This window comes from Bison bison, unplaced genomic scaffold, assembly GCF_000754665.1.
Source record: "Bison bison bison isolate TAMUID 2011002044 unplaced genomic scaffold, Bison_UMD1.0 scf7180017864317, whole genome shotgun sequence".
Lineage (NCBI taxonomy): Eukaryota > Metazoa > Chordata > Mammalia > Artiodactyla > Bovidae > Bison > Bison bison.
In genome coordinates this window covers 3,971,566-3,981,885 of record NW_011494889.1, presented here as the reverse complement: position 1 = coordinate 3,981,885, position 10,320 = coordinate 3,971,566, and the positions used below count along the sequence as shown (strand labels likewise).

At 38.7% G+C, this 10,320-nt stretch overlaps 1 protein-coding gene across 1 annotated transcript; it reads right to left on the bottom strand.

Annotated features, from left to right (window-relative positions):
* Positions 1-2,145: 2,145 nt before the first annotated feature.
* On the bottom strand, positions 2,146-10,312 carry H3F3A (H3 histone, family 3A). The gene is made up of 4 exons (XM_010852870.1): positions 10,211-10,312; positions 8,528-8,678; positions 7,219-7,372; positions 2,146-2,785 (listed from the first exon to the last, which is right to left on the bottom strand). Exons 2-4 carry the CDS (start codon positions 8,653-8,655, stop codon positions 2,657-2,659), a joined length of 411 nt encoding a protein of 136 aa, XP_010851172.1. The 5' UTR covers positions 8,656-8,678; positions 10,211-10,312; the 3' UTR covers positions 2,146-2,656.
* Between the last annotated feature and the right edge of the window lie 8 nt (positions 10,313-10,320).

Here is a 10,320-nt window from a genome sequence, read left to right as displayed (position 1 = left end):
AGCCCAAAAGAATATACAGATATAAGAATGAATTTATAAAGGCTGATGAATCAACTTCAGCTGAAAACAGAAAATATAGTAACTAAAAATATATTGTATAAAGGTAGCATCCAACAGTTTACTGTCTCTAAGAAATATTAACAAAAGAAAACGTTTAATGGAGAAAATAATAACTTTATTGAAAGATATTTTAAAAGCCTAAATAAATGGAAAATTATACCATGTTCATGAATTGTAGGACTCAACATTATACTTAATTTATAAATTCAATACAAATCCAATAAAAATTTCAACTTTTCATCTGTTTGATTTGGAACTTGTCAATCTAATTCTAGAAGTTGTATAGAAAAGTAATTGGCTAAGAATAGCCAAGATACTCCAAGGAAGAAAAGTTTGTTGATGTTGAGGGTGGAGGTGGAATTGTCCTGAGATATCAAGACCTTTTTCTAAAGTGGTAGTACTCAGGATTGTATAGTACTGCCACAAGGTTAGACAAATTGATCAGTGAGTCAGAACAGAAACCATCAACAAACTCCCCCACCCCTCCACACAAAGAAAGTTGATTTATGAAAGAGTCAGTGTTATAGATCATTGGGGAAAGAATGAACTTTTCCAGAAAATTGTGTTGGAACAACCACTTACCATATGGAAAAAAACATAATGAATTACTATCTCATGTTTTTGTAAAAATCAGTTCAGAGAGGACTAAAGACAAATGTGAAAAGCAAACTATAAAACTTTTTAAAGGCAGTAAAGAGTAGCTTTATGACTTTTGATTAGGAAATGATCACTCCCCTACCACAAAGCTAACTTGTATCCAGCTTTAAGAGACTTTCCAAAAATAGTTATTTCCAACAGGACATGGGTGACATTCCATAACATCTTACAACTTTCAAACTCCCCTCTCCAAAAAGTCAACAAATGACTTTTTTTATCTAAATGACCATTTTTATCTAAAAATGAGGTTATTGCTAAAAAGGAGCTTAAAAATAATGTATTCATAAGCCCAGTGTTATTTATACCTTATTGATGTGAATTTTAGTTCATCTCACTTCAGTTTCAGAGCACCTTCGTTCATGTTAAAACTAGTGTCAGTACACTAGGGATGTTAAGTCCATCCTCATTTCACATTCCCAATGCTAAATAAAATGCAGTTTTAAGAATGAACTATAGCTGATTAATACAGGGTTAATATACAGTATCTTAAAATAGCCAGCTCTTCAATGCACTAAGTTTTTGAGCTGAAGACTGTTCTACTTGCAGTTAAATTACCACTAAATATTGTTTAATAGTACAATTATTTATAAATGTACTTTCACTACTTATACAGATTTAACTATTTTCATGGGATCCTGCTGGCCAGTTAGGTTTGGGAATTGTTAATACCCATATCCATAGAGTTAAAATTAGGAGGAAAGCCAGTAGCTCTATTCTTCCCATATAAAGCTTGCATTTACCTCAAAATCACTGCAGGTGGTGACTGCAGCCATGAAACTAAAAGATGCTTACTCCTTGGAAGCAAAGTTATGACCAACCTAGAGGGCATATTCAAAAGCAGAGACATTACTTTGCCAACAAAGGTCCGTCTAGTCAAGGCTATGGTTTTTCCGGTGGTCATGTATGGATGTGAGAGTTGGACTGTGAAGAAGGCTGAGTGCCAAAGGATGCTTTTGAGGTGTGGTGTTGGAGAAGACTCTTGAGAGTCCCTTGGACTGCAAGGAGATCCAACCAGTCCATTCTGAAGATCAGCCCTGGGATTTCTTTGGAAGGAATGATGCTAAAGCTGAAACTCCAGTACTTTGGCAACCTCATGCGAAGAGTTGACTCATTGGAAAACACTGATGCTGGGAGGGATTGGGGGCAGGAGGAGAAGGGGACGACAGAGGATGAGATGGCTGGATGGCATCACTGACTCAATGGACGGGAGTCTGAGTGAACTCCAGGGGTTGGTAATGGACAGGGAGGCCTGGCGTGCTGTGATTCGTGGGGTCGCAAAAAGTCGGACACGACTGAGTGACTGAACTGAACTGAACTGAATAGTTTCTGATAAAATGTAACAATACTTCATACTAAAATTATTCTGAATATGGAACTTTCAAGGAATTAACTGCACGGTTAACGCTGATAGTAAAGACCCAAAGCAGGTATAGTTTAATGTATTTTAATAGCAAACTTACAGGAACAGCACAGAAGACAGACAACATGAAAAACATGTACTTGCACGTAGGGCAACTCAGTTAGAAAAGTATAGTGAGTGGGTGGAATCTACTGTATGATAAAAATGCTACAAACACCACTTAGTTGCAGTCAATAAGAAATTTACTTGTTTTAAAAAAATCCAAATGCTGGCATTGTCCAGAAAAATTTAACAGGTTTATTTATAATTGTTATAAAGTTGAACTGCTGAAACTTGTTCACTGAAACATTTTGACTTTCATTAATGCTTCATGTCCCCGCATTTATATTAAAAATTCACACACAAATGAAAATGGAAAAACTGCCAATACCTGATTTCTGTCCCCTATTTTCCACTTGCAATCATATACTTAGGTACCTTTTGACCCCATGGGAAAAAAATATCTAACGTTCAGAACTACCAATAACAGGAAGAAGAGAATTTTTTTTTTTTTTAAGAATGAAATGTTTCCCATCATTCTTAAGCACGTTCTCCACGTATGCGGCGTGCTAGCTGGATGTCTTTTGGCATAATTGTTACACGTTTGGCATGGATAGCACACAGGTTGGTGTCTTCAAAAAGGCCAACCAGATAGGCCTCACTTGCCTCCTACAAAAGGAACAGAGAAAAAAAAAATGTTATTATCAACAGTTAAAGATACATCTATATTAGTTAAAAAGATGTTTTTGAGCCCTTTAAAAACCTACTTCAGAAGATGTTGACCACTTACCAAATGCTTAATTTAAAATCTGGGATGAGGCTGAAAGGCAGCTTATTAAAGTGAAAAACTCAAGACTGTAAATCTTTATAAAATACGAAAGTCAAATAATTTCACTACCAAATACTTTACCTTTTCTGTTATATGTGATTTTTAAACAAACTGAAATGTGTCTTGAGTAAAGCAAAAATCAAACTTCAACTCTAACATTTATTCTTATCCTCACAAAGATAAATGGAATTATGTATATCTATTCCAAGTAACACTCTCCCACCTCGGGATGTCCTCCTTTTTCTGAATCTTACTCCCAATTCATTATATCCGTTTGACTACTGGTTTCCATCATATGGGCCTCATCTACCTTTCCTTTAAACACCTCAGAGTTTGACTACCAGGTCAGTGTCCTACTTATATACAATGATCTATTTTGCCAACATATGCACCCCTACTAACTGTACTTTCCTCTATGCACCCCTATCTGTAATGGCATGTTATCCCCTCAGCATTAACACTGACCCCTCTGTTTTTTCCCATTACATCATAAAGCTTTTGAAGGTATCCTCTTATTCCTACTTTCACTCTAAACTGCTAGCTACATGAATCATTCAATACTTGCAGAGAAGGAAGAAAAAAGGAGAGCTCCTACTTATAATTAACTCTTAAAATTGTTAGTGTTATCTTACAGTTGTCTGAAAAGTTGAAGGATTCCTTGGTCTAGGTTAAAACAACTGCTTACGCATTTTGAAATGAACCAGTCATCAGTCCAACTGTTCTAGTGGATTAGGAACACTAAATGAAAGACATTATTTGGCTTCTCTATAGGCAAGTTATTTCTCTGTTTAAGATATATTTAGGAAAAAAAACCACACATTTTTAGAGTTGCTATTTTTGTCTTAATTAAAAAATTATTTCCATTTATAAGACTAAAAGAGAAATACACAAAATACTTGAGCAATTCAAGCCCCACAATACTTCATAACACACAAGATATAGATGGGAGGGACCAGATTTGCTTTATAAACACTGACTTTGCTAATAACACTTGAGATTCTACTTTTAAAAGTGCTAACAACTCCTCAAATGGTTTGTACTATTCTGTCTTATGAAAATATTTTACCTTCACTCTTTTTAGCCTCTTCTATAAAAATGTTTCATTCAAATTTTACTGTCCTTACATCTTTCTGCAGTATGTTATCAACAGATAAGTCTTATTTGCTTATCCTTTATGGCCTTCCTCAAGATTATTCCATGAAGGAGAAAGCAAACATTCCTCTCGCCCCTGCTTCCCAGGTGCAGGTAATTTTGAACTCAATTTCCTTGGCACTCACACGGGCCTTGTACACTAGCCATCTTTTAATACCCTTAAAAGATGGGTACTTACTTAATAAAATACTTATTTTATGCTCACAATGCCTAGCCCTTGAAGGAATAGAAGTTCAAGAAGTATTTGCTGGCTTGGTTTTTTATATCTAACCTTAACTTGAAACTTGCATCTTTTCTTTTTTTTTTTTCCCTTGGATGTGCCCTGTGGCTTGGGGGACTGTTCTCCAACTAGGAACTGTACTTGGGTCCTTAGCCATGAAAGTGCAGAGTCCTGACTACTGGACTGCCAGGGAATGCCCGAAATTTGCACCTTTTCTACACCAGTAGTTCCCTGTATCTTACCTATTCCATATTAAAAGCAAAAGTCCTTAATATTCACGGATTCATCCTTGGGATATTCTAGAAATGGTAAAAAGTTTAGAAAACATAGCATACTGTAGACCCTACTCTTATGAGTTTCACAGTGCACATTAGATACCAGAACTCAAATTCCTCAAGAAAGAAAACAGTTGTTTCTTTTTTTGGTTTCACCCAGCATGTCTCAGGATTATGCAAATCTAGAAGGCTTCTGCAAAATACAGCAGTATGAACTGCTATATGGACAAGCCAACAAGTCCTGAAATTCAAACACCCATTTAAGAGTGGAAAGGTTTTGGCTCCCCTAGTACTATTCAAATATGATATGTGGCAGCTGGGGCTCTCATTGCTATCTTAGAACCTGCTCTAGATGATATGGGGTTGTGTCTGTCAGCTCTGGGAGAAGAGTCAATACAGGGAATTTGACCATGACCCATGTACTTCTAATTCTATTACCAATGTCCAAAGTTTCCCAAACATTAAGGGTATGATGGGATTTAAAGAGGGACACATTAATTTATAGCCCAATGAACAAAATTTTGAGGTAACAGCAAAAAAATATCTTGTAAATGGAAGGAAATGTTAATTCACAACATTTGAGTATATTCAATATCTGACTGTTCCACCATTTCAAACCACCAAAGTCAACTTTTAACATAAGGTGACCTTAATTCAAACTCTCAGTCGTTCGGGGCAAAAGCTAAATTTTAAGTTAGTTAAGTCTTGATAATCTACGGGAAACCAAGTCTGATTCCTCCACCATCCTCCCTAGACTTACTGCCCCCCATCTCTTTTAGTTGTGTTAGAGAAGTTGTGAACTATGTAACTCTAAAGTCAAAAATGGCTTTCTTCTACCCTATTCACATAAGCAAATTCTCCATCTCTATATCCTTAAGAGAAATGAAATATTTTCCAATAAAGAGCTACCAATGCCAGAGTACTACAGGCAGCAGAGTTGAACATTTTGCTCAAAACCAATGCAATCACTTACTGACAAGTATAAAACACAAACCTTAATAACAGCCCTGACTTTTAAAAAGACAAGTCTTTTAGCCAGACTGTTAAGTAATCAATTTACAAAGCTCTAACACTGACACTTAGGCTTGACAATGTTGGACTTTCAAGTATAATGTGTGTAACTGTAACTACAGAACAAAATTATCATCTTTAGGTCAACACTTGAGAATATTTCTGTATTTAAAATTAGTGCAGAAAATATGACTAGCATTTGTAATAAATGAAATGGGATCTAGAAATAGTCAAAGATTAAATCAGAAAATAAAGGTCTTAAATAACAGCACTGGAAGATTTTAGTAGTTTGAAATTTTAGCAATTTCAATTCACTGAGAATTTAATGGATGCCTACTCCTGGAATTCACCAATCAAATGAAGTTCAGACTAACCATAGAAACAGCTCAACCAATTACACTTCAGGATAGAATCCACCTATCAAATCTTCCTCACACATAAAGGAAAAGCTTGGCAACAGCAGCCTTGAAAAATCCTCCAATGGAATGTATGTCGATTCTGGACCCTCCCCGAAAAGAGATTCTGATGCAGGTCTGTGGAGGTGCCTAGTAATCTGCATTTTAAATCACCTCTAACCCCATGCTGACAGAGGTGGCAGTCTTGCCATACTCTGAGTTACAATGATCTGATGAATGCCAAACACACTTAACATTATAGGTTACTTAAGTGACTGATGTTAACTGTACCCACATACCTAATCAAGTATCTTAGGTGTGGGCATCTCAAGTTGTTTAATCTGGCACAAACCACCAGTATTTCAAATACATGTGTGTGCTCAGTCACGTGTGACTCTGTGACCCTTGGTACTATAGCCTGCCAGGCTCCTCAGTCCATGGGATTTTTCAGGCAAAAATACTGGAGTGGGTTGCCATTTCCTCTTCCAGGAGATCTTCCCAACCCAGGTATCAAACCAGAGTCTCCTGCATTGCAGGCGTATTCTTTACCTCTGAGCCACTGGGGAATTCCATTTCAAATACCTAACCACAGCTAAAACTGTATTTCTCAAAGTTCTGACACACTGGCGCTAAGATTAAACTCACTGTTTCCCATTTAAGTGGAAATCCATATATAATCCCCTTAAACAAACTACGTCTTCAAACTTCTCTCTTTACAAGCCCAGTAACATCTTTTTCTCCCTGTTGTCAATCCAATCCTAACTACCACTCAAGTTTCTTTTAACTTCAATGCATAATTCTTTAATGTTACCTAGTTCTATCCCAGATATTATGTTTTCTCCACTTGCAACTGCCTCTTCAGGTCCAAGAAGCCATTTATTCTAATTTTCCTTTTATATCATTCCCTGTTTGAAACTAATTACCAATACAGACCTTTGGCCCCATGACTTCCTAATATCCAGCAGCAACTGTAAGTCAAACCAGAGGATTTTTTTTTCCTTTAAACACTGCAATGTTTAAAAATTTTAAATCATATCTGTTTGTATAACCTCAAGCAACTTAACCTTTCTGATATCTCAACAGTGAAACATTAAGACCTATCTCACTGGCTGGTGATATACAAGCATTTGTATATGCTTGTATATATACAAATTTAGAGATGTTCTTGGTACAAAGCAGAACCAGCCAACTCTCAGAGCCTTTCCCACCCACCATTTTACCTGCAAAGCACCAATAGCTGCACTCTGGAAGCGCAGATCTGTTTTGAAGTCCTGAGCAATTTCCCGCACCAGACGCTGGAAGGGAAGTTTGCGAATCAGAAGTTCAGTGGACTTCTGATAACGTCTAATTTCACGGAGTGCCACAGTACCAGGCCTTTAAAACAAAACATTAAAGAAATGGTTACCAAATACATAAGAGAACTTAGAAGAGTGGTCATCAGCTTCAAAGAGATGGAGTCACTTTTCAAAAAATAAATCACCTAACTTTCTTCAGCGTTTGTATCAAATTTCACTTATTAATTTATGACCTAAATATTCAAATCTGTTAGAAGTAACACAGTACTTTTAAGACAAAAAAACATGATATTAAAGCAGATTCCCGGCAGGGAGTTTAATAATCACAGTCCCCTTAATTTTCTTCATCTTTAACATAAACATCACCAACTTCTGTTATAATTACAACTTGGGAAGGTACTAGGACACTAAAAAAGAAGTCAAAGTTTTTCAGACTTTTAATTTGACACCACTCTCATTCTTCCCACTGGCACCCCCCATTCTTCTGAAAGATCTACCAGCACAACCCAATGAGCTTCACTTAAAAAAACACACTTACAGTATTTAAGTTCAATTTCCTAGAATACCTTTGACACTGCATATCCCTCATGAATGACTAAACTGATGAACACTCTTTTGTGTTGTATTTTCCATATGGAAATTTTTTCCTTTAAGTAATTTTAAGCAAGAAATTTACCTCAATCCTGACTTAATTTCTTACACTTTTACTTTAGGCTAATCATTTGCAGAGGGTAAATACAGACAACTTCTGCCCTCTAATGGCAGATGCACTCAATAACACTGCTCAGGGTAGTTCAAAACTAAATATGCCAATAGAAGGAAAAACCAATCCAAGTAAACGAAGAACTTATGTATAACACAATGTCCCCATCTTGATTAAATTATTTTACCAGATGCCAGAGTAGCCTCAAAAATGTATTTAAAAAACAACACTTTTCTATTTAAAACATATGTATTACACCTACCAGCTAAGTAAAAATGTTAGTCTATCCTATTAACGTTATTAGAGATACAACGTCTTCTTTGGGCTATGGGCACGATTAGATTCAAAATTAAACATATTCCCAATAAAACCTAACACTATAAATTATATACACATTTTAAAGTAGTAAATATTTAACAAAGGGAAAAACAGATTCTCTAAAGGAGAAAGTATGCTTATACATCTTTTTATTAGATTATATAAATACTTCGGGAGATAAGACTTTCCTTCATTTTTCCTCTTTTAAAATACCTGTAACGATGAGGTTTCTTCACCCCTCCAGTAGAGGGCGCACTCTTGCGAGCGGCTTTTGTAGCGAGTTGCTTCCTCGGTGCTTTACCACCGGTCGATTTGCGGGCAGTCTGCTTTGTACGAGCCATGGTATAGAGACCTCCTTACTTACCTACCAGCATCGGAAAAAACCAAAAATCACCATATGCAACTACCACACACACAAGTTTTCCTGCCACTACCCCCCCAATCTGGAAATTATGATTAGTATTAAAAAAAAAAAAAAAGTCCATAATGTTATGTAATTTGAAAGGGTGCAGATTACATCTACCACCCAAATATGACTTTTTGAAACAAACTGTAGTACTAGAAAATTGTTAGCCTTAACACCAGTCATCTCTCAAAATGCCCAATCTGAGCGATAAACGGCAAATCAAAAAGACCCCCCAACAGCCTTCGCTTCAATTTCTTTAAATAAACTGGAAATTAGAAATGTCTGTAAACATTCCATCCACGAACAAGTCAAAAGAACTAAGCCACACACCACAGAAAGGTCGAGTCAAATTACAGCAAAAAAGGTTTTAGTCACCCCCCCCCGCCGCCCCCCCTTTACGTCTGGCAGTTGATAGATTGCTGTAAATATCTGAAAACATTCCTGGTTTTGCATCTCTACAGTTCTGTTGACAAAAAGGCGTCTCAAAAAACAAGGGGAACAACAGCTACCAACAGCGAGCATTCTACAAAGCACCGCCCTCGAGTCCAGTCCTCAGAGGATTCGCAATGAAATAATAAAAAAAAAATTGCCCCGCACCCAGGCTTTAATTAACGCACTAGACTGGCCGACTGGTCCACCTCAAGCACCGCATAAACTTTTGGTTTCGCCTCCTCCGGCCCCTCAACACAGGGTCCCCCAGCCTGCCCGCCTCGCTCCTAGCGTCTCGCGCAGGCACAAACTCGGCTCCCAGACCAGAACAAAATGGAAACAATCGCAAAACGTATCCGATTCCTTTCCAAAGAGACAAAACACCAAATCGCTCGAAAATACTCCATCCCCTGCCACGTGCCGCCCTCCAAAATGCAAAAGTTTTTTTTGCATTTCAAATGCATCAAGTTTCCGCTTCTCTAAAAAGGAGAAAAAAATGTTTCTCTTTAAAATTTTTTCCTCCTTTTTTGAAATGGGGAAGAGAGAAACGGGGGAAAAAATATGGTCGGTGACCAGAGAAGAGAGACAAGATGGTGAAGCTTAGCAACAACTGTGGGGAGGCAGCAAAAAGCGAGTTACCCCAGGGTGGGAAGCAGCGGCGATTTCCACCCCTTTCCCGCCCGAAAACTGGGGTCCGGGGTCCGGGGTCGGTAGTTAAGAGGCCCGCGCGGGTCGTGGTGAAGGTCTGGGGTCCCGGGAAGGGGCGGCGGGCGGGATTTCACCGAAGAAAAAGGAGCTAGGGGCGCGGGGAGGGAGAGCAGGCTCGGCGACGCGGCGGTTGCTGCTGTTGGGCTGAGGCGACGAGAGACTGGGGAGCCGCCGGAGCCGCCGCTGCCTGAGGGGAGAGGAAAACTCGCTCCTCACCTCCATTTCTGGGCCAAAAAGTTTTGGGGCCAAGCCGGAGGGACCCTGGGTCCCCTCCCAGCACCGCCGGGGCCCGGCCCGGGGCTGACGGCAAGCGGGGCTCGGTTCCGGGGAAGCGGGCAGACGGGGAAACTTACCCCCCTTCTCCTTCGGCTGGAGCTCGGCGAGCTAGAGGCGGCGCTGGCGTTGGAGAGCGACGGCGGCGCGGCGGCGGCTGCGAACACAATTGAAAGATGGCTGACACCGA